The sequence below is a fragment of the Salvelinus fontinalis genome, chromosome 29 (assembly GCF_029448725.1).
Source record: "Salvelinus fontinalis isolate EN_2023a chromosome 29, ASM2944872v1, whole genome shotgun sequence".
Taxonomy (NCBI): Eukaryota; Metazoa; Chordata; class Actinopteri; order Salmoniformes; family Salmonidae; genus Salvelinus; species Salvelinus fontinalis.
Genome location: NC_074693.1, coordinates 21,998,330 through 22,023,946, shown reverse-complemented (window position 1 = coordinate 22,023,946; position 25,617 = coordinate 21,998,330). Strand labels below are relative to the sequence as shown.

Here is a 25,617-nt window from a genome sequence, read left to right as displayed (position 1 = left end):
AAGAAAAGGGCTTTAGCTGCAAAATGAAGCATCAGAGGATTGGAGGCTAGGGAACGACCGCAGAGAGAAGAGGAGGATAGGATGTGAAGGATAGGACAGACACAGATGCTAGCGGATGAGAGGGGGAATGGAGCTAGCGGAGGAGAGGGGGAATGGGCTGAAGGACAATGGATTATACAATGGGCTAAATCACACTGTATTACAGTGCGGCTAAAGTCAGCTGACAGGAGTTTCTTCTTAAAAAGTCCATCCGGCAGGTGTATGCAGCCAGCCAAATTAAGTCCTATGGGCCTTGGTCAGAAGTAGTGCACAAGGTAGGGAATAGGGTGCCAAAAGAGAGAGAGAGAGATGTGGAGAGAGGTGGAGCGAGAGAGAGAGAGAGAGAGAGAGAGAGAGAGAGAGAGAGAGAGAGAGAGAGATAGCGAGAAACAGAGAGAGCCTCCAGTATTTATGCTGCAGTAGTTTATGTGTCGGGGGGCTAGGGTCAGTTTGTTATATCTGGAGTACTTCTCCTGTCTTATCCAGTGTCCTGTGTGAATTTAAGTATGCTCTCTCTAATTCTCTTTTTCTCTGTTTCTTTCTCTCTCTCAGAGGACCTGAGCCCTAGGACCATGACTCAGGACTACCTGGCATGATGACTCCTTACTGTCCCCAGTCCACCTGGCCTTGCTGCTGCTCCAATTTCAACTGTTCTGCCTGCGGCTATGGAACCCTGACCTGTTCACCGGACTTGCTACCTGTCCCAGACATGATCGGCTATGAAAAGACATTTGAACATCTTGGCCATGTTCTGTTATAATCTCCACCCGGCACAGCCAGAAGAGGACTGGCCACCCCTCATAGCCTGGTTCCTCTCTAGGTTTCTTCCTAGGTTTTGACCTTTCTAGGGAGTTTTTCCTAGCCACCGTGCTCCTACACCTGCATTGCTTGCTGTTTGGGGTTTTAGGCTGGGTTTCTGTTCAGCACTTTGAGATATCAGCTGATGTAAGAAGGGCTATATAAATACATTTGATTTGATTTGATTTGGGACAAATGATCTCTCTCTCTCTGGTGCCATGGTTGTCTCACTGGTCCTTTACTGTGACAGAGTCTGACAGGCTCTCACTAGGACAACAGCTTTGGGTCCAATTTAATACAGACCCTTTTACTGGATGAGTTCTCCCTTCTGACTGCCACACAGATCATGTGATTACTGTTTACAAAACAAATACTGCTTAATAGAAGAAGCAGTAGTACTAGTAGTAGTAGTAATAGTTGTAGTAGTAGTAGTAGTAGTAGTAGTAGTAGTAGTAGTAGTGATAGTAGTAGTAGTAGTAGTAGTGATATTATTAAGAGTGGTAGTAGTAGTAGTATTTGTGATAGTAGTAGTAGTGATAGTAGTACTAGTAGTAGCAGCAGTAGTAGTGGTAGCAGAAGTAATATTATAAGTAGACAGTAGTAGTAGTAGTAGTAGTAGTAGTAGTAGTAGTAGTAGTAGTAGTAGTAGTGATAGAAGTAGGTGTAGTGATATTAGTAATAGTAGTAGTAGTATGTGTAGTAGTAGTGGTAGTATTAGTAGTAGTGATAGTAGTAGTAGAAGTAGTAGTGATATGAGTAGTAGTAGTAGCAGCATCAGTAGTATTATTAGAAGTAGTAGTGATAGTAAAAGTAATATTAGCAATGATAATAGTAGTAGTATTAATAAAACTAGTGATAATATTAGTGGCAGTAGTAGTAGTAGTAGTAGTAGCAACACTAGTGGTGATAGTGGTATTATTATTATTAGTAGTAGTATTGGTAGTAGTAATAGTAGTGATGTTGGTAGTAGTAGTAGTAGTAATAGTAGTAGTAGCCGCAGTAGTAGTAGTAGTAGTAGTAGTAGTAGTAGTAATAGTAGTAGTAATAGTAGTAGTAGTAGTAGTAGTAGTAGTAATAGTAGTAGTAGTAGTAGTAGTAATAGTAGTAGTAGTAGTAGTAGTAATAGTAGTAGTAGTAGTAATAGTAATAGTAGTAGTAGTAGTAATAGTAGTAGTAGCAGTAGCAGTAGCAGTAATAGTAGTGATGTTGGTAGTAGTAGTAGTAGTAATAGTAGTAGTAGCCGCAGTAGTAGTAGTAGTAGTAGTAGTAGTAGTAGTAATAGTAGTAGTAATAGTAGTAGTAGTAGTAGTAGTAGTAATAGTAGTAGTAGTAGTAGTAGTAATAGTAGTAGTAGTAGTAGTAGTAATAGTAGTAGTAGTAGTAATAGTAGTAGTAGTAGTAATAGTAGTAGTAGCAGTAGCAGTAGCAGTAGTAGTAGTAGTAGTAGTAGTAGTAGTAGTAGTAGTAGTAATAGTAAATTGGCTGTGGTTTTCAATGAACAGTGTTGTAGGCTATATGCTTTAGGACTCACTTTGGAGGGAATAGGGAACCGGGTTTGCTCAGCCTTGCCTGGAGTGTGGATGGCAGTCAGGGGAGGAGGCCAGGAGTGGGTCATCTCCTGCAGGGAGAGACATTACTCAGGTCAGCCACATAACATATACAGTTGAAGTCAGAAGTTTACATACACTTAGGTTGGAGTCATTAAAACTTGTTTTTTAACCACTCCACAAATTTCTTGTTAACAAACTATAGTTTTGCTTTGTGCATGACACTAGTAATTTTTCCAACAATTGTTTACAGGCAGATTATTCGCTTATCATTCATTGTATCACAATTCCAGTGGGTCAGAAGTTTACTTACACTAAATTGACTGTTCCAGAAAATGGTGTCATGGCTTTAGAAGCTTCTGATAGGCTAATTGACATCATTTGAGTCAATTGGAGGTGTACCTGTGGATGTATTTCAAGGCCTACCTTCAAACTCAGTGTCTCTTTGCTTGACATCACGGGAAAATCAAAGGAAATCAGCCAAGACCTCAAAAAAAAATTGTAGACCTCCACAATTCTGGTTCATCATTGGGAGCAATTTCCAAACACCTGAAAGTACCACGCTCATCTGTGCAAACAATAGTATGAGTGATGTAAGTAGTAAGAGTGAACAATAGTATGAGTGATGGAGTGGCCATCACAAAGCCCTGACCTCAATCCTATAGAAATTTGTGGGCAGAACTGAAAAAGCATGTGTGAGCAAGGAGGCCTACAAACCTGACTCAGTTGCACCAGCTCTGTCAGGAGGAATGCAGGAGGAATGGGCCAAAATTCACCCAACTTATTGTGGGAAGCTTGTGGAAGGCTACCCGAAACGTTAGACCCAAGTTAAACAATTTAAAGGCAATGCTACCAAATACTAATTGAGTATATGTAAACTTCTGATCCACTGGGAATGTGATGAAAGAAATAAAAGCTGAAATAAATAATTCGCTCTACTATTATTCTGACATTTCACATTCTTAAAATAAAGTGGTGATCCTAACTGACCGAAGACAGGAATTTTTACTAGGATTAAATGTCAGGAATTGTGAAAAACTGAGTTAAATGTATTTGGCTAACGTGTATGCAAACTTCCGTTTTCAACTATTTGAGCATGCCCACACACACACACACACGCACACGCACACGCACACGCACACGTCTCACACATCCCTACTGTAAACATTTAAAACAAGCAACGCTCATGGCTGCATCTCTACATGAGAGTCACGGAGCCAGCATCTCTACTGGAGAGGTTGTGAGCTTGCACAGGGTGTCTGCTTTCAGTGAGCATACAGTATATGAATGAGCATGCACCAGATCACAGCTTGACACACTGCACACACACATCAGTCGAGCTTGCTCCTCATTTATCCATTACAGTCCATACACTCTCTCTCTCTCACACACACTTAAATCATCATTATCAACCCGAGGTCAGTTTTGAACTTCGGACGGTCAATGAAAATAACCCCTTCTGGCTTTATTCACCTGAAGTGTCAGACTGAGCTTGATGCCTAATAGAGATACTCACATTTCAGAGTAGAACAAGGCGCCAATGAAATCTAATGATCTAGAGTAGCACAATGTGGCAATGAAATCTACTGATCTAGAGTAGCACAATGTGGCAATGAAATCTACTGATCTAGAGTAGCACAATGTGGCAATGAAATCTACTGATCTAGAGTAGCACAATGTGGCAATGAAATCTACTGATCTAGAGTAGCACAATGTGGCAATGAAATCTACTGATCTAGAGTAGCACAATGTAGCAATGAAATCTACTGATCTAGAGTAGCACAATGTGGCAATGAAATCTACTGATCTAGAGTTGCACAATGTGGCAATGAAATCTACTGATCTAGAGTAGCACAATGTGGCAATGAAATCTAATGAGCTAGAGTAGCACAATGTGGCAATGAAATCTAATGATCTAGAGTAGCACAATGTGGCAATGAAATCTACTGATCTAGAGTTGCACAATGTGGCAATGAAATCTACTGATCTAGAGTTGCACAATGTGGCAATGAAATCTACTGATATAGAGTAGCACAATGTGGCAATGAAATCTACTGATCTAGAGTTGCACAATGTGGCAATGAAATCTACTGATATAGAGTTGCACAATGTGGCAATGAAATCTACTGATCTAGAGTAGCACAATGTGGCAATGAAATCTACTGATCTAGAGTTGCACAATGTGGCAATGAAATCTAATGATCTAGAGTAGCACAATGTGGCAATGAAATCTACTGATCTGGAATAGAACAAAGTGGCAATGAAATCTACTGATCTAGAGTAGCACAATGTGGCAATGAAATCTACTGATCTAGAGTTGCACAATGTGACAATGAAATCTAATGATCTAGAGTAGCACAATGTAGCAATGAAATCTAATGATCTAGAGTAGCACAATGTGACAATTAAATCTAATGATCTAGAATAGACAATGTGGCAATGAAATCTAATGATCAAGAGTAGCACAATGTGGCAATGAAATCTAATGATCTAGAATAGACAATGTGGCAATGAAATCTACTGATCTAGAGTAGCACAATGTGGCAATGAAATCTAATGATCTAGAATAGACAATGTGGCAATGAAATCTAATGATCGAGAGTTGACAAAGTGGCAATGAAATCTAATGATCTAGAGTAGCACAATGTGACAATGAAATCTAATGATCTAGCATAGACAATGTGACAATGAAATCTAATGATCAAGAGTAGCACAATGTGGCAATGAAATCTACTGATCTAGAATAGACAATGTGTCAATGAAAGCTAATGATCTAGAGTAGCACAATGTGGTAATGAAATCTACTGATCTAGAGTAGCACAATGTGGCAATGAAATCTAATGATCTAGAGTCGACAATGTGGCAATGAAATCTAATGATCTAGAATAGACAATGTGGCAATGAAATCTAATGATCTAGAATAGACAAAGTGGCAATGAAATCTAATGATCTAGAGTAGCACAATGTGGCAATGAAATCTAATGACCTAGAATAGACAAAGTGGCAATGAAATCTAATGATCTAGAGTAGCACAATGTGGCAATGAAATCTAATGATCTAGAATAGACAATGTGGCAATGAAATCTAATGACCTAGAATAGCAAATGAAAACCATGTACCTGGGTATCCCCATGCAGATCCAAACAACATAAATGACTGGTTCTCGCTGTGTGGCTGAACGTGTTTGTCAGAGTAGAAGTTATCAACTTTGTAGCTCAGTGGTTAGAGCATGGCGCTTGAAGCACGAGGGTAGTGGGTTTGATTCCCGGGACCACCAAATGTAAATGTCTGCACACATGACGACCGTAAGTTGTTTGGATAAAAGTGTCTGTTAAATGGCGTATATATAAAATACATGATCAAATCAAAGTCTAGAAGTAAACAACAACATTCTTGGCTTATGATATTACAATCTTACATACTTTGGTATTTCACTAAATTCCTTTTGACCTTATTTGCTCCCCAAGAGCACCAATAGTTTTGCCTTCTGGGACACACACACAAGCCATTCATTTGTGTGAGATGCAGTGAGGCAGCAGGTAGCTGGCTGTACCCTCGCAAGGCTTTGAGTTGCAAATGAAATGTATTAAAAGCAGCCGAGCATGGCTCCCAAACCAAACAGGGCTATCCAAACACAGTGAAACAAGGATAACCAACTGTTTAGTCTTGCACCCCTGTGACGGCAGGACAGACCAATGGTTAAAACCTGTGTGTTTAAATAAACACACACTGGAATAATATTCTAAACTGACCATCTCCAGAAACTCTTCGTTCTAGGGATGAATTGTTTTGATTATTTCTTGAAATCTCTGAGGGATATTCAATCACACTAAGAGTCTGGGTTATCGTCCTGTGGTGTTATATAGTATGTGCTGTATCCGACAGTACAGTATGAACAATTGTCTCTCATGTAATAAGGTTTCACAGATCAACTGCTCCTATCGATGCACTTAGACAGACACGCTACAGGATTACGATGTACTGTTGAACTGTCAGCCTCAGAGATGAAGATGCATATGGACATCATCTGTTATCTATCCAACACAAGTCTTTTCATTCTTTCTCTCCCTCTCCCTCTCCCTCTCCCTCTCTCTCTCTCTCTCTACTTCTCTCTCTCTCTCTCTCTCTCTCTCTTTCTCTCTCTCTCTCTCTTTCTCTCTCTCCCTCTCTCTCTCTCTCTCTCTCTCTCTCTCTCTCTCTACCTCTCTCTCTCTCTCTCTCTCTCTCTCTCTCTCTCTACTTCTCTCTCTCTCTCTACTTCTCTCTCTCTCTCTCTCTCTCTCTCTCTCTCTCCCTCTCTCTCTCCCTCTCTCTCTCTCTCTCTCTCTCTCTCTCTCTCTACTTCTCTCTCTCTCTCTCTCTCTCTCTCTCTACTTCTCTCTCTCTCTCTACTTCTCTCTCTCCCTCTCTCTCCCTCCCTTCCTCCCTCCCTCCCTCTCTCTCTCCCTCCCTCCCTCCCTCCGGGCTGGCAAGAGGGGAACGAGCGTGGAGCAGAGCCAGGAAGGGCAGAAATGGACAGATAGATGAGATACCGGGCCTGTGATACTGCCACCTCGGAGGTTAGTGGATCCGGTTATTTCAGCCACACCCGTTACTGACAGGTGTATTAAATTGAGCACACAGCCATGCAATCTCCATAGACAAACATTAGCAGTAGAATGGCCCGTAGTGAAGAGCCCAGTGACTTTCAGCGTGGCACCTTCATAGGATGCCACCTTTCCAACAAGTCAGTTCGTCAAATTTCTGCCCTGCTAGTGCTACCCAGGTCAACTATAAGTGCTGTTATTGAGAAGTGGAAATGTCTAGGAGCAACAGCTCAGGCGTGAATTAGTAGACCACGCACGCTCACAGAACGGGACCGCCGAGTGCTGAAGCATGTGGTGTGTAAAAGTTGACTGTCGTTGGTTGCAATAATCACTACCGAGTTCCAAACTGCCTCTGGAAAGAACGTCAGCACAAGAACACGACAGCATGCAATGACATTCCAACTTTGTGGCAACAGTTTGGGGAAGGCCCTTTCCTGTTTCAGCATGACAGTGCCCCTGTGTACAAAGCGAGGTCCATACAGAAATGGATTGTTGAGACCGGTGTGGGAGAACTTGACTGGTCTGCACAGCGCCCTGACCTCAACCTCATCGACTGCGAGCCAGGCCTAATTGCCCAATGTCAGTGCCCGATCTCACTAATGCTCTTGTGGCTGAATGGAAGCAAGTCCCTGCAGCAATGTTCTAACATCTCGTGGTGTCACGCCCTGATCTGTTTCACCTGTCATTGTGCTTGGCTCCACCCCCCTTCAAGTGTTGCTCATCTTCCCCATTATCCTCTGGGTACTTATACCTGTGTTCTCTGTTTGTCTGTGGCCAGTTCGTCTTGTTTGTCAAGTCAACTAGCCTTTTGTTTCAGCTCCTGCTTTTCCCCAGTCTCTCTTTTTTCTCACTCTCCTGGTTTTGACCCTTGCCTGTCCTGACTCTGAACCCGCCTGCCGGACCACTCTGCCTGCCCCTGACCCTAAGTCTACCTGCCGTCCTGTGCCTTTACCCCACTACTCTGGATTATCGACCTCTGCCTGTCTTGACCTGTCGTTTGTCTGCCCGTTGCTGTAATAAACATTGTTTCTTCAACACAGTCTGCAGTTGGTTCTTACTTGAAACGCGATAAGTGTAAAGCCTTCCCAGAAGAGTGGAGGCTATTATGGCAGCAAAGGGGCGACCAACTCCATGCCCATGATTTCAGAATGAGATGTTCGACAAGCGGGTGTCCACATCCATATTTTACATGTTTGCCACATTTCTTTCAACAAAAGGATTTGCTGTTAAATCATTAACATTAAATCATTAACATCACCGTAAAAAAAATTCTAATAAGCTCAGAAAAAAAAAATACCTTTTTTTCAGGACCCTGTCTTTCAAAGATAATTCGTAAAACTCCAAATAACTTCACAGATCTTCATTGTAAAGGGTTTAAACACTGTTTCCCATGCTTGTTCAATGAACCATAAACAATTAATGGACATGCATCTGTGGAATGGTCGTCAAGACACTAACAGCTTACAGATGGTAGGCAATTAAGGTCACAGTTATGAAAACTTAGGACACTAAAGAGGCCTTTCTACTGACTCTGAAAAACACCAAAAGAAAGATGACCAGGGTCCCTGCTCATCTGCGTGAACGTGCCTTAGGGATGCCGCAAGGAGGCATGAGGACTGCAGATGTGGCCAGGGAAATAAATTGCAATGTGAGACGCCTAAGACAGTGCTACAGGGAGACAGGACGGACAGCTGATCGTCCTCGCAGTGGCAGACCACGTGTAATAACACCTGCACAGGATCGGTACATCCGAACATCACACCTGCGGGACAGGTACAGGATGGCAACAACAACTGCCCGAGTTACACCAGGAATGCACAATCCCTCCATCAGTGCTTAGACTGTCTGCAACAGGCTGAGAAAGGCTGGACTGAGGGCTTGTAGGCCTGTTGTAAAGCAGGTCCTCACCAGACATCACTGGCAACAATATCTTCTATGGGCACAAACCCACCGTCGTGGACCAGACAGGACTGGCAAAAGGTGCTCTTCACTGATGTGTTGCGGTTTTGTCTCACCAGAGATGATAGTCAAATTCGCGTTTGTCATCGAAGGAATGAGCGTTACACCGAGGTCTGTGCTCTGGAGCGGGATCGATTTGGAGGTGGAGGGTCTGGGGCGGTGTGTAACAGCATCATCAGACTGAGCTTGTTGTCATTGCAGACATTCTCAACGCTGTGCGTTACAGGGAAGACATCCTCCTCCCTCATGTGGTACCCTTCCTGCAGGCTCATCCTGACATGACCCTCCAGCATGACAATGCCACCAGCCATACTGCTCGTCCTGTGCGTGGTTTCCTGCAAAACAGGAATGTCAGTGTTCTGCCATGGCCAGCGAAGAGCCCAGACCTCAATCCCATTGAGCACGTCTGGGACCTGTTAGACCGGAGGGTGAGCGCTTGAGCCATTCCCCCCAGAAATGTCCGGGAACTTGCAGGTGCCTTGGTGGAAGAGTGGGGTAACATCTCACAGAAAGAACTGGCAAATCTGGTGCAGTCCATGAGGAGGAGATGCCCTGCAGTACTTTATGCAGCTGGTGGCCACACCAGATACTGACTGTTACTTTTGATTTTGACCCCCCCTTTGTTCAGGGACACATTATTCAATTTCTGTTAGTCACATGTCTGTAGAAATTGTTCAGTTTATGTCTCGGTTGTTGAGTCTTGTTATGTTCATACAAATATTTCCACATGTTAAGTTTTCTGAAAATAAACACAGTTGACAGTGAGAGGATGTTTCTATTTTTGCTGAGTTTACTTCAAATCAAAATAGATAAATAAATTAATTGTATTTGTCAAATGCTTCGTAAACCATAGGTGTAATCTAACAGTGAAATTATTAATTATGGGTCCTTCCCAAGTTTCCAACCCTAATCAAGCAAAAACCTAGAGGAGGGTAGCTCTCCAGCAACAGGGTTGGAGAGCCCTGGTTCAGGCTATCTCTGACAGATGAGGGGGAAAACTATAATTGGATATTGATGTCTTCAGTTGATATTAGAGTGTACTATACACTACAAGCCATAAAATAATCTGATCTATAGACAGTGGTCACAGTAAAGGACCCAGGCTGTCACAACAACAGTTTGCAAGGCAACATGGCTGAGAGGCAGACAGAAAGAGAGAGAGAGAGAGAGAGAGAGAGAGAGAGAGAGAGAGAGAGAGAGAGAGAGAGAGAGAGAGAGAGAGAGAGAGAGAGAGAGAGAGCAGCAGCCGATTCATAGTGGCAGACTATGTCACGCAGGGAGAAGTACCAGTCATTATTCAAGCTGGGCCTGGTGTGTGTGTGGCCGCGGTGCTAGCAGGACATGCTCTCTAAATAGAACATCTACAGGAAACAAGAATGACCATCTTGTGTGCTGGTTAATGAATACATCTATCCCTCGGCTGTGACTTTTGCTGTTGATCTATTTTAACACTCATACATAGGGTTGGGCGATATGGCCAAAATATAATATATAAGTGATTTTAATAGGCTTTCTCCATTCTGACGGTTTTATTTTCAACCAAACTTAGGTTGTCCAATTTGTTGAACTTTTCATATACTTAGCACTGTATAAAAATACCTTTATAGACGATGTTGTAATAATCCATAACGGTATGTGGATCAATACCAGTATACCGGTATTCACAATATATATCGCCCAGCCCTACTCATACATGGAAGAACAGGTCTGGAGCCATTCTATTGAAAACAATGGTAACCCAGTACATTGAGTTGTCCCAATTACTATGTAACTACACAATAATAACTGTAGTAACAACATAGCAGTTACTTAGGAATTGCTTTGTAATTACATGGTAATAGGGTTTAGCGCTATCGGTTATTACATAAGTGGAACAAGGACTGTGTAATCGTGGACTACAGGAAAACGAGGGCCGAACACGCCCCCATTCACATCGACGGGGCTGTAGTGGAGCGGGTCAAGAGTTTTAAGTTCCTTGGTGTCCACATCACCAACAAACTATCATGGTCCAAACACACCAAGATAGTGGGGAAGAGAGCACGAGAGAGAGTCCCCCTCAAGAGACTGAAAAGATTTGGCATGGGTCCCTAGATCCTCAAAACGTTCTACAGCTGCACCATCGACAGCATCCTGACCTGTTGCATCAGAGAGAGAGAAAGACTCCCCACCGGAGCTACACAGAGAGGACCCACGCAGAGAGGACCTACATCCAGTCCACAGCACTACCATTCACACCCAAGTCAACCATGCCCACACCCCACTACCAATCAACACCCCCCCAAGTCAACCATGCCCACACCCCATTTAGGCCCCCTCAGATTAGACCTATGCCCCTCCTGCCTACCCCACTCCCGCAAAGAGGTCCTCAACATGAAAGTCACACATACGCCCAGGCCATGAGCAGGCAAACAGGCACAACCCCCACTCTTACACTAGTCCAAGCCAATGGCATGTACCAGCGTGCGCACACACACACACACACACACACACACACACACACACACACACACACACACACACACACACACACACACACACACACACACACACACACACACACACACACACACACACACACACACACACACACACACACACACACACAATAGTTTGTCTGGGATAGGGAGGGGCTGAGTAATCTGTGTAACGTCGATTTGTTGAAATTAAAGAAAGTAAAGTTTAGCAAGGAAACAAACTCTAACCTGCTCTTCAGAAATCTGGACACAAAACTACACTCAGTCTCCTATTCCTGTGGGTCTCTGTTTCACCTGTCCTTGTGATTGTCTCCACCCCCTCCAGGTGTCACTTATTTTCCCCAGTGTATTTCCTGAGTTATCCCTGTGTTTCCACCTCCTCCACATACCATCACACTGAGGACCACCTCCTGCACAGCTCCATCACACGGAGGACCACATCCACCTCCTCCACATTACCATCACACTGAGGACCACCTCCATCACACTGAGGACCACATCCACCTCCTCCACATGACCATAACACAAATGACCACCTCCACCTCCTCCACATTACCATAACACTAAGGACCACCTCCACCTCCATCACACTGAGGACCACATCCACCCACTCTACATTACCATAACACTAAGGACCACCTCCACCACACTGAGGACCACCTCCACCTCCTCCACATTACCATAACACAAAGGACCACCTCCACCTCTTCCACATTACCATAACACTAAGGACTACCTCCACCTCCATCACACTGAGGACCACATCCACCTCCTCCACATTACCATAACACAAATGACCACATCCACCTCCTCCACAGCTCCATCACACCGAGGACCACCTCCACCTCCATCACACTGAGGACCACATCCACCTCCTCCACAGCTCCATCACACCGAGGACCACCTCCACAGCTCCATCACACTGAAGACCACCTCCACAGCTCCATCACACTGAGGACCACATCCACCTCCTCCACATTACCATAACACTAAGGTACACCTCCACCTCCTCCACAGCTCCATCACACTGAGGTCCACATCCACCTCCTCCACATTACCATAACACTGAGGACCACCTCCTCCACAGCTCCATCACACTGAGAACCATCTACTCGACATTACCATAACACTGAGGACCAACTTTACCTCCTCCACATAACCATAACACCAAGGACCACATCCACCTCCTCCACAGCTCCATCACACTGAGGACCACCTCCACAGCTCCATCACACTGAGGACCACCTCCACAGCTCCCCAAGGATTGGTATGGGATTGGTGTTCACTTTGTTCTCAGTGGGGGGGATGTGAGGAAAGCTTTGATGGCGTATGTGTATCAGCTGCAGACGATGGTGAGGAGAGCATTTTCTGAGCTTGAGGAGAAATACAATACAGGGGTGGAGAAGTTGATTGACATCGAGTTGAAGAGGATGCAGCAGTGGATGACTCTAGACCAGGGATCATCAACTAGATTCAGCCGTGGGATTAATTTTTTCTTGAGCGGATGGTCGTAACATAATTACAAATCATTTGTAGACTCTAAATTGACCACAATAATCCAGAACAGATATAATATTTGACTAAAACATAATCAGGGGCACAAATTAGGTTTTAGAAGTGGGGGGAACATAATTTGTATTTTTGGATATACACATTCTTAACAGCCTACCCGACCACTCGGAGGGGTCCACATGCTCCTACAGCACACTGTTGCCTCGTTTTGTATCACATTCCAATGATAAACCTGGGGTGGACAAAAATGTCAGTTCAGGATGTGGGGTCCCCCCCCATCCCCAGTGAAAGTTGCGCACATGAACATAATCATTTCAAACATTTGTATATGATCAGGTGTCTCTATTATGCATGGGGATACTAGGGAATACATTTCCAAAATGAAAATCACTTGGAGCTGATTTCCTGGTGTTTTTACAGTCTTTAATGTCCAACACTGAAAATTCAAAATCACCCCAAAAAATATATAAAATGTTTTTGCTTTGAAAACTAGTGGGGCCAAATAAAACCACCCACGGGACAAATTTAGCCGTGGTCCGCCAGTTGTGGAACCCTACTTTAGACCATGATACAGCATATTGCTATCTCATCCTGTCTGAAGATGTGGAGACAGACAGCAGAATCTCCCTGACAACCCAAAGAGGTTTAATAAACCTCCCTATGTCCTGGAAAAGGAGAGCTTCTCCTCAGTGAGATTCTACTATGAGGTGACAGAGAAGGGAAATACTAAGTGGAGGCTAGGAGTGGCCAAAGAGTCCATCAACAGGAAGGGGGTGCCACAACTGTTCCCTGAGGATGGACTCTGGATGGTCGGACTGGATTGGAATAATTATACAGCCTACCCCTCCCTTATAATCTCTCCCTGAGACAGAAGCCCCAGAAGGTGGGGGTGTTTGTGGATTATGAGGAAGGCCAGGTCTCATATCTACTCTTTCACTGGCTGTACCTTCACTTAGAAGCTTTATCTATTTTGAATCCTCATTCCAATAAATATGGTAAAAACTGATCATCTCACCTGTCAATCATTCAGACTCACTTTTAACCTCTTGGCTTAGCAGATTGTCATTTCTTGGAGTAAATTTGTGTTTTCCAGCTCCAATCCTTGAGTACCTCCAACAGTACACATTTTAGTTATAGCCCTGGACAAGCACACCTGATTCAACTTGTCAACTAATCATCAAGCCCTCAATGAGTTGAATCATTGTGTGCTGTTGCAGGTACTCAAGGACTGGAGTTGGACAACACTGAAGTAGATGTGTATAATGAAATGTCACAAATTCTGTATTTTCTGTCTGCTAGAGGTAATACTGTCATGTACTTGTGTTGTATTAAATATATAGGAGATGGGAAAAACAAACACGTTTCAAGGATAGGATAGGAAACACACCTAAATCTATCAATCTGGAATGTAGGTACTGGCACCTAAAATGAGTCCTGTCCCCTTTTTCATTCCACTTATGTAATAAACGATACCGCTAAATACTGTTACCATGTAATTGCAAAGCAATTCCTATGTAACTACTATGTTGTTACTACAGTTATTACATAGTAATAGGGACAACATAATGTACAGTGTTACTGGAACAACTATACAAAGCTAACCTTGAGAATGTAGTATGTGAATACATTATATTAGTCTTATTATAATTTAGAAAATAAAAGGCATTACAATGTAAATAAATAGCATTACAATGTAATAATTATATTATGTTTGTAAACTTGACATCTGCACGGATGAATATCTAAACCCGTTAAATTTCAGATCAAAATGATGTCTAATTGAAATAGATAAGGACACAAAAATGTGTTCCTGCTCTTCATTTTCCTCTAGTTGATGAATGTAATCAGACATCTGTAGCTCAGAGGGTCAACCGTTTCTGATCTGTCAGTGCTTCAGTAGGGAGGTATACTGTGAACCTGACACCATGCAAGAGAATCACCTTAAAAAACTGGGTTGGAGACAGTATGAGAAAAAATAATATTCTCTCTTTTTCAGATATGCACTTAGGAGGTTGGGACACTTTTTTTAAGTGGTCCATATAAGTGCTTGTCAATAACAGTGAATTGGAGCTTGGTATCTCTGTCTGGTCCTTTAGCTTATTTCCAAGGGATGACAAGTGTCATTCGTAAGGCACTTCACATCTTAGACAATCTTAAACATTCTGATGGCAGTAACCCCAACGAAGGAGAAGACATTCTGATATAAAATTTAAAAAATCTCTCCTGAAATCCTGGCTTTTGAAGTTTCAGCCGGCGAGTGAATGAGTGAACTTAGAGAGGCTTGCTAAAGAGGCAGCAGTTCAGAGTGAAAGGATTTGAAAAGGCTGTGGCGGCGTTGGAATCTCTCAGGCTGCTTTGAGTGACTCCTGAGTCAAGGCCGTGAGTGACTACTCCGTCCACATCTCTCTCGATCCAGCGGCATGGCTTTGACTCCACATGGCAGCGGTCTCTCTGGCTGCGTCTAGACTGTTCATGCAGCTTTAGTATTCTGATCATAGAGTTCTGTTCATGGAATTCCGAACGCGTCATGCATCTACACCTACATTTAAATGTGTCTACCGTATCCACAGTGTGTCTGGATTCCCTTTCCGACACTATATTCAAATGCAAGTATGCATTTAGCAAAATATGATAACAACACAACAACTGATGGCAGTAGCTAACTACTGTTGCTAACTAGCCAGCTAACCTCTGTAGCTAGTAAGCAACGCTAAAGGGATTGCAAACTCTAGCCCCCCCAAAAAAAAATCTAAATACTAGCTAGCTGGCTTTCATTTATGAGGCCAGCAAACATGTTCCTCACACGCTAGGAATGTATTTCCTCCAACTTTATAATTAAAAGGTGCCTCTCGGCCCCAAAACACACGTTTTCTGGAGACTTGTGGGAGGAGTGCTGATGACGTCACACACCAATTGCATCCAGACTGAGGAGAAATCAGTCAGCCAGATCTGAACACAATCAACCCACAAAGCAACGTTTGTGCATCTAGACCAGTCTTTTCAATGCGATATTCTTATTCTGATAGCAGAAGTCGCATGTAAGTGTCAAGTGTAGACAAGACCTCTCTCTCTCTCCTACAAACTCAGTTTTGCCAAAGGCGAGCGTGCGATGCGTGTGATTTTTTTTAGAATGCATTGCTTCAATTATAATGACCCAACCGAAGCAGGGCCGGCGGGTTGTCCTTGTAGATGCCTCGCTCAATTAGAAAGTGTCTCTATTTTTGTGTTTTATCGCTGTCACTGTATTCACACAAAACAAAACAAATGTTGTCATTATTCACTTTTTTTCTAGCTAATTGAATTGGAAGAGGTACAGTGCCTTTAGAAAATATTAATTCCTCTTAACTTATTCCACATTTTATACTGTTAAAGCCTGAATTCAAAATGGATTGCATTTTCAATTTTTTTTCATCACCCATCTACACACAGTACCTCACAATGACAAAGTGAAAACATATATTTTTGGGGGGGCAAATTGATTGAAAATGAAATACCGAAATATCTTGTTTACATATGTAAGTATTTACACCCCTGCGTCAATACATGTTCGAATCACCTTTGACAGCGATTACAGCTGTGAATCTTTCTGGGTAAGTCTCTAATAGCTTTGCACACTTGGATTATAAAATATTTGCACATTATTCTTTAAAAAATTATTCAAGCTCTGTCAAGTTGGTTGTTGATCATTGCTAGACAGTCATTTTCACATCTTGCCATAGATTTTCAAGCCAATTTAAGTCAAAACTGTAACTCTGCCACCCAGGAACATTCAATTATGTCTTGGTAAGCAACTCCAGTGTATATTTTGCCTTGTGTTTTAGGTTATTGTCTTGCTGAAAGTTCAATTCATCTCACAGTGTCTGGTGGAAACCAGACAAAATCAAGTTGAGGTCTAGGACTTTGCCTGTGCCTAGCTCCCTTTCGTTTATTTTTTTATCCTGAAAAACTCCTTCCTTCTGGTCACTCTGTCAATTAAGTTAGTATTGTGGAGTAACCACAATGTTGTTGATCCATCCTCAGTTTTTTACTATCACAGCCATTAAACTCTGTAACTGTTTTAAACCATTGGCCTCATGCTGAAATCCCTGAGCAGTTTCCTTCCTCTCCGGCAACTGAGTTAGAAAGGACGCCTGTATCTTGTAGTAACTGGGTGTATTGATACACCATCCAAAGTGTAATGTATGACTTCATCATGCTCAAAGTGATATTCAATGTCCATCTACCAATAGGTGCCCTTCTTTGCGGGGCATTGGAAAACCTTCCTGGTTTTTGTGGTTGAATCTCTGTTTGAAATTCCCTGCTCGACTGAGGGACCTTACAGATAATTGTATGTGTGGAGTACAGAGATTGACTCAAGACATTTCAGCTTTACATTTTTATTAATTTGTAAACATTTCTAAAAACATAACTCCACTTATTATGAGGTGTTATGTGTAGGCCAGTGACACACAATCTCAATTGAATCCATTTTAAATTCAGCCTGTAACAGAACACAACGTGTAAAAAGTAAAGGGGTGTGAATACTTTCTAAAGGCACTGTAGAAAGGGTTGAGGCTTTACCAAATGCTAAAGGACTGTAGGGTATTTATAATAAGGGTTACCTGGAGAAAATCGGACCTTTCTGAAATGAAAATGGATGGCCATTTTCTTTAATAAAAAGTAGGCCTATGGCATACACTCTCATATCCCCTCAATTTGAGTCTTGGTTTTAATTTAACTTAACAGCCCTTCACTGACACAGAAGTAGGCTATATAAAGAGTGCATGGTGGGTGGAGGAATTGACGGACAAATGTATGGATATAGCAGCCTATAGGATAATTTATTCTGTCAAACAGGTAGGCCTACCTCTTATTTCTTAAAAAGGAAGAAATAGGCTCCAACACAAAGCCCTGTTGTTGTTGTTAGTAAAGTCGAATTAAAATGAAGACGGTTGAAATTAATGATGCCTATTGTCAGCAACATGAGCTGCCTATTTCTGATTGTTTGTGCCGTAGCTGCTGCTTCAAGTTTGGTATTTGGTATTTATTAGGATCCCCATTAGCCGCTGCAAAGGCATTGGCTACTCTTCCTGGGGTCCACATGAAAGATGACATAATACATAGGACAGAACATTATTAGTCAAGGACTGAAATACACACATTTAAAACGTCACACATAGCCTACATATCAGTACATGCACACAACATCTACAGGGCCTTCGGCAAGTATTCAGGCCCTTTGACCTTTTCCACATTTTGTTATATTACAGCCTTATTCTAATATTGACTAAATAGCTTTTTCCCTCATCAATCTACACACAATAGCCCAATACCCCCCAAAATATCACATTTAAATTTACATATAGTTACATACATACAAACAGTCTGAAGTTTACATACACCTTATCCAAATATAATTTAAACTCAGTTTTTCACATTTCCTGATATTTAATCAGAGTAAAATTCCCTGTCTTAGGTCAGTTAGGATCACCACTTTATTTTAAGATGTGAAATGTCAGAATAATAGTAGAGAGAATCATTTTTTTCAGCTTTTATTTCTTTCATCACATTCCCAGTGGGTCAGAAGTTTACATACACTCAATTAGTATTTGCCTTTAAATTGTTTAACTTGGGTCAAACGTTTTGGGTAGCCTTCCACAAGCTTCCCACAATAAGTTGGGTGAATTTTGGCCCATTTCTAGTGACAGAGCTGGTGTAACTGAGTCAGGTTTGTAGGCCTCCTTGCTTGCACACGCTTTTTCAGTTCTGGCCACACATTTTCTATGGGATTGAGGTCAGGGCTTTGTGATGGCCACTCCAATACCTTGACTTTGTTGTCCTTAAGCCATTTTGCCACAACTTTGGAAGCATGTTTGGGGTCATTGTCCATTTGGAAGACTCATTTGGAACCAAGCTTTAACTTCATGACTGATGTCTTGAGATGTTGCTTCAATATATCCACGTAATTTTCCTCTTCATGATGCCACCTAATTTGTGAAGTGCACCAGTCACTCCTGCAGCAAGGCACCCCAACAACATGATGCTGCCACCCCCATGCTTCATGGTTGGGATGGTGTTCTTCGGCTTGCAAGCCTCCCCTTTTTCCTCCAAACATAACGATGGTCATCATGGCCAAACAGTTCAGACCAGAGGACATTTCTCCAAAAAGTATGATCTTTGTCCCCATGTGCAGTTTGAAAACGTAGTCTGGCTTTTTTTATGGCGGTTTTGGAGCAGTGGCTTCTTCCTTGCTGAGCGGCCTTTCAGGTTATGCCGATATAGGACTTGTTTTACTGTGGATATAGATACTTTTGTACCTGTTTCCTCCAGCATCTTCACAAGGTCCTTTGCTGTTGTTCTGGGATTGATTTGCACTTTTCGCACCAAAGTACGTTCATCTCTAGGAGACAGAATGCGTTTCCTTCCTGAGCGGTATGACGGTTGCGTGGTCCCATGGTGTTTATACTTGCGTACTACTGTTTCTACAGATGAACATGGTACCCTTTAGGCATTTGAAATTGGCTCTCAAAGATGAACCAGACTTGTGAAGGTCTACAATATTACAAGGTCTTGGCTGATTTCTTTTGATTTCCCATGATGTCAAGCAAAGAGGCACTGAGTTTGAAGGTAGGCCTTAAAATACATCCACACGTACACCTCCAATTGACTCTCTTAGCCTATCAGAAGATTCTAAAGCCAAATTATGTCAATTAGCCTATCAGAAGCTTCTAAAGCCATTTTCTGGATTTTTTCAAGCTGTTTAAAGGCATAGTCAGCTTAGTGTATGGGAATTTCTGACCCAATGGAATTGTGATACAGTGAATTATAAGTGAAATAATCTGTCTGTAAACAGTTGTTGGAAAAATGTACGTGTATGTAAACTTCCGACTTCAACTGTATGTATTCAGACCCTATACTTTGATGAAGCACCTTCTCTGCAGATCCTCTCAAGCTCTGTCAGGTTGGATAGGGAGCGTTGTTGCACAGCTATTTTCAGCTATTTCACAGCTAGTCTGTCTAGAGATGTTCCATTGGGTTCACGTCTGGGCTCTGGCTGGGCCAATCAAGGACATTCAGAGACTTGTCCCGAAGTCACTCTTGCGTTGCCTTTGCTGTGTGCTTTGAGTCGTCCTGTTGGAAGGTGAACCTTCGCACCAGTCTGAGGTCCTGAGTGCTCTGGAGCACGTTTTCATCAAGGATCTCTCTGTACTTTGCTCCATTCATCTTTGCCTCGATCCTGAATTCTCTCCCATCGATGCCGCTGAAAAACATCCCCACAGCATGATGCTGCCACCCCCATGCTTCACCTTAGGGATTGTGTCAGGTTTCCTCCAGGCGTGATGCTTGGCATTCAGGCCAAAGAGTTCAATCGTGGTTTCATCAGACCAGAGATTCTTGTTTCTCATGGTATGAGAGTCCTTTAGGTGCCTTTTGGTAAACTCTAAACAGCCTGTCAGGTAGGTGCCTTTTGCTGAGGAGTGGCTTCTGTCTGGCCACTCTACCATTAAGGCCTGATTGGTGGAGTGCTGCACAGATTGTTGTCCTTCTGGAAGGTTCTCCCATCTCCACAGGTGATCTCTGGAGTTCTGTTTGGGTTCATGGTCACCTCTCTGACCAAGGCCTTTCTCCCCTGATTGCTCAGTTTGGCTGGGCGGCCAGCTCTACGAAGAGTCTTGGTGGTTCTAAACCTCTTTCATTTAAGAATGATGGAGGCTACTGTGTTCTTTGGGACATTCAATGCTGAAGACATTTTTTGTTACCCTCCCCCAGATCTGTGCAACAACACAATCCTGTCTCAGAGCTCTACAGACAATTCCTTCAACCTAATGGCTTGGTTTCAGCTCTGTGGGACCTTAAATAGACAGGTGGGTGCCTTTCCAAATCATGTCCAATCAATTGAATTTACCACGTGTCACGTTCCTGACCTGTTTTCTGTTATTTTTGTATGTGTTTAGTTGGTCAGGACGTGAGTTGGGGTGGGCATTCTATGTTTTGTGTATCTATGTAAGTGTCAGTGTTAATTGACCTTGTATGGCTCTCAATCAGAGGCAGATGGTTTACGTTTTCCTCTGATTGAGAACCATATATAGGTAGGTTGTTTCACATTGTTTGTTGTGGGTGGTTGTCTTCCGTGTCTGTGTATGTTGCACCACACGGGACTGTTTCGGTTTGTTCGTTCGTTTGTTGAAGTATGTACCTGTTCGTGCGTTCTTCGTGTTATATGTAAGTTCTCATAGTTCAGGTCTGTCTACGTTCGTTCGTTATTTTGTAGTTTGTTGAAGTGTTTTCGGTTTTCGTCTTTACTTTAATAAACATCATTATGTCAAACTATCACGCTGCGCTCTTCAGACGAAGAGGAGGAGGAAAACCGTTACAACATGTGGACTCCAATCAAGTTGTAGAAACAGCTCAAGGATGATCAATGGAAACAGGATGCACCTGAGATGAATTTCAAGTCTCACAGCAAAGGGTCTGAATACTTATGTAAATAATACATTTTAAAACATTTCTAAAAACCTGCTTTCACTATGTCGTTGTGTGTAGATTGATGAGTAAAAATGTGTATTTAATCCATTTTAGAATAAGGCTGTAACTTAACAAAATGTGGAAAAAGGGAAGGGGTCTGAATACTTTCTGAATGCACTGTATATCAATCTTGAAGAGGATTATCTATCTTGGATGCAGTTTGAATGGAATTGTTGAAGAGAGAGAAAGACTGCAAGAGTGTGCTCACAAAGCAAATGTGCTAAACTCAGGGCTGAGTGTCTGCTGGTGTTTGCTCCACCCTTGTACATGATTGATGAAATAAGGTCAGTAATTAGTAAGGAACTCCCCACACCTGGTTGTCAAGGTCTTAATTGAAGGAAAAAAACAAAAACCCGCAGACACTAGGCCCTCCATGGAATGAGTTTGACACCCCTGATTTAAAGCAGCGATATTCGAGTGATAGACTTTTAAAACTCTGCAGCTGCAATTAAAAAAATATATCTTTACAAATAGAAAATGATCTCCAGATGGAGATGTGTAAATTAGAAGCGCATTCAGTCCTTATATTACTGTAGCATATGCTGCTGAATATTTAGGCCTACCTGTCACAAGAAAAAAGTTACCATGATGAGATGATAGGTCTACATGTATTGTGAACTGCACTCCATACTGAGATGGGATGTCTGTCCCCACCCTGAGCATTGATGATTGATCATGCAGAGAGCAGAGAGAAGGCCTTAGAGAAGCCATATTTAGACATTGCAAATAATTTAACAGTTCCATTTCACGTCATGCAGTTCATAAAAATATATATTTTTTTATAAATGACCACTTTCTCTTATTTATCCTGGGAAAGAGATGCTGGGAGGGCTTCAGTGCAGGGCTATAACAGGGAGTCTGGGATACTCACTGACACGCTTGTATGGCTGAGGAGGCTGGGGTGTGTTTGTTACCAGCCAATGAAGCATCACTATGGCGACTGACTTCCAGTCATAAACCAATGCAGCCTCTCCAGCGCCTCTGGCAACGGTAGTACTGTAGACGTCACGGAAACCAGTAGAGGACTACGCATTTCCCCCGAACGAGCGACCGAGCGGCTGAGTTATGTGAACCTGTCAAATATGGAACCCTCTGGGAGGGTGATGATGTAAAATAACAGTTGCTGGGCAACCGGCAATATGGCCGTCAGGTGGAGTGAGTTAAAGCGAAAAACTCTCAAGAACCGGACAGGCTGAGCAAGCAGAGCAAGGAGGTTGGAAAGGACAGGCAGAGCACTGACTATATGCTAGCAGGGTAGTCCATATCTCCAATCATATTTTTTGATAGCGATGTTGTGTTTTTATAAGTGGATGAAATGGTCTAATTTAGAGATGGATCTAAATGTGCGTAATGGAGACATGGAGGAAAATGGGGGAGGGTCATTTCAATTTCAGTCAAGTGGAGGGTTTAGTATTTTTTTAATCTCGTCCAGGGGAGGGTCATGCAATTTGCAATTAATGAAATGTCTATATTGCTCAGTGTTTTAGAATGATTTGCTTATTAGGTTATATAGTGTGCCCGATGCTGTCCCTCATCTCTGATTCTCTGCTGGGGGTGCAATAAAAAGTGTGCCTAAGGCTATTTAGTGTGGTCTCAATCAAATGATACATAGGCTATAGGCTACGAAGTGCATGCTCGGAGAAGCAGAGAGCAACATTGTATTTCTAAGATAGCTGCTGGGATGGTGTAAATTCAACTAGGCTGCATTACACATTGCAACGGATATTCCAAGCATGAGCCCCAGCCTGCTCTGCCCTAGCTGATCAAAACATTTTTTATGTGATGCCTAACCAATGGCTTTGCTGTGTAGAACTCACATTAAGACAGATTCGAGTTACGTCCATTGTGGTGCTGAAACTGCCTCACTATTGGTCTTTGTGCGAGGTATTGATGGGAGCGGCAGGTAGCCTCGTGGTTAGAGCGTTGGGCCAGTAACCGAAAGGTTAGTGGATCGAATCCCCAAGCTGACAAGGTAAAAATCTGTCGTTCTGCCACTGAACCAGGCAGTTAACCCACTGTTCCTAGGCCGTCATTGTAAATAATAATTTGCTCTTAAAAATGATAATAATTGAAGTGTTGACAGTGCCAAACTGTCTGTTCAAGCAGTTGGCACACAGTTTGGACACTCTTCGGTACAATACATGCAACCAGAGGTCTCTTCACAGTCCCCAGGTCCAGAACAGAGGCTGGGAAATGCACAGAATTACATTTATCCATGACTGCATGGAACTCTCTGCCACCCCAGGTAACTCAAACTAGCAATACAAACAATATAAAAGAACACCTTAATGCACAAAGGGGACTGTGAATATACTCAGCCATTTAATATATCTTGTATTGTAATTTCCACTGTATTAGACCTACAGTACAGTGCCTTCTGAAAGTATTCAGACCGCTTGAAGCACACAGCCAAGACAACGCAGGAGTGGCTTCGGGACAAGTCTCGTAATGTCCTTGAGTGGCCCAGCCAGATCCCGGACTTGAACCTGATGGAATATCTCTGGGAGATATGGGAGAAACTATGTGCCAAGGATGTATGCAAGAAGACTCAAGGCTGTAATCACTGCCAAAGGTGCTTCAACAAAGTACTTTGTTATTTGATATTTCAGTTTTATATTTTTTTTAATGAGCAAAAATTGTTAAAAACCTGTTGTCTTTGTCATTATGTGGTATTGTGTGTAGATTGATGAGGAAAACATGCATTGTATATACCTTCCTAATGTTGAGTTGCACCCCCTTTTGCCCTTAGAACAACTTAAATGTGTCTTGCCCATTCCCCCTCTGAATGACACACATACAGAATCCATGTCTCAACTGTCTCAAGGCTTACAAATCCTTCTTTAACCTGTCTCCTCCCCTTCATCTACACTGATTGAAGTTGATTTAACAAGTGACATCAATAAGGGATCTTAGCTTTCACCTGGATTCACCTGGTCAGTCTATGTCTTGGAAAGAGCAGGTGTTCCTAATGTTTTGTACACTTAGTGTAGATGTCCTAGCCTACCTATTTCATGAAATCAATTAAATGTAGTATTAGCCTTATATTTAGCTAATGAATGATGGACTATGCATAAGCTTCTAACTTATAGCCTCTGTCCATTGCGCAATACACCTGCCCTCTCTCTTTAAAAAACACTCCCTAGCTCTTGGAGTCCAAGGACTGAGTTTGGGAAACGTTGTCATAGGCTACATATAGGATAAAGGCACTATCATTAGGCTTATATTTATGTGCTTTGTATACTTTAAAATGATACTTCCTGGTAGAAAAGTTATTTATTCTCGGAATGGAACATTTATAAAATACCGGGAAAATATTCAGCCCTACTGTGGCCTGTCACTCTGGGAACTCACCTGTATGTCACTCTTCATCTACACTCTTAGAAAATAAGGTGCTATGTAGAACCTGAAAGGTAGAACCTGGTAGAACCAATTCTGGAAACAAAACCGAAATGGATTATCCTATGGGGACAACCGAAGAACTCTTTTGGAACACTTATTCGAAGAGTGTAATTACAGGTCAGATCACATGGAGTGAATTAGCACCTGCTACAAAGGTCAAAGTTCACAGAAAAGGCAGCCTATATGTTTGCATCTAAGAATACAAGAAGGAAATGTATTTTTCAGTTCACATGGACCCAGTGCCCTTTACATTCAAATTCTGTACAGGCTATTACGCACAGAATGGATTTCTAAAAAAGAGCGCGTCTCGGCATTGAAGAAAGTCAAAGCACTTTTCACACAGCCATTTGAGAGGATCTAAATGTGCTAGCCAGCATCAACCCTTGATGAATTTGATCAAACTTGTATTAGAACACAAGGGCCCATTATAATATGATCACAGAAGACTTTATTTTTTCTCTCTGCCTGGGTGGATAAGTGGCTTTGTGTGCAAACAGCATCTGAGGCGTAACCAGGTGTAATTAACAGCATCTGAGGCGTAACCAGGTGTAATTAACAGTATCTGAGGCGTAACCAGGTGTAATTAACAGTATCTGAGGCATAACCAGGTGTAATTAACAGTATCTGAGGCGTAACCAGGTGTAATTAACAGTATCTGAGGCGTAACCAGGTGTAATTAACAGTATCTGAGGCGTAACCAGGTGTAATTAACAGTATCTGAGGCGTAACCAGGTGTAATTAACAGTATCTGAGGCGTAACCAGGTGTAATTAACAGTATCTGAGGCATAATCAGGTGT

At 42.4% G+C, this 25,617-nt stretch overlaps 1 protein-coding gene across 1 annotated transcript in view; it reads right to left on the bottom strand.

Moving 5' to 3' along the window:
• Nucleotides 1–25,617, bottom strand: part of LOC129827608 (AF4/FMR2 family member 2-like) — a 344,455-nt gene that overhangs the window by 128,163 nt on the left and 190,675 nt on the right. Inside the window, exon 6 of the mRNA XM_055888597.1 lies at nucleotides 2,369–2,455. Coding sequence (XP_055744572.1) covers nucleotides 2,369–2,455 — 87 coding nt within the window. The remainder of the gene's footprint in view (nucleotides 1–2,368; nucleotides 2,456–25,617) is intronic.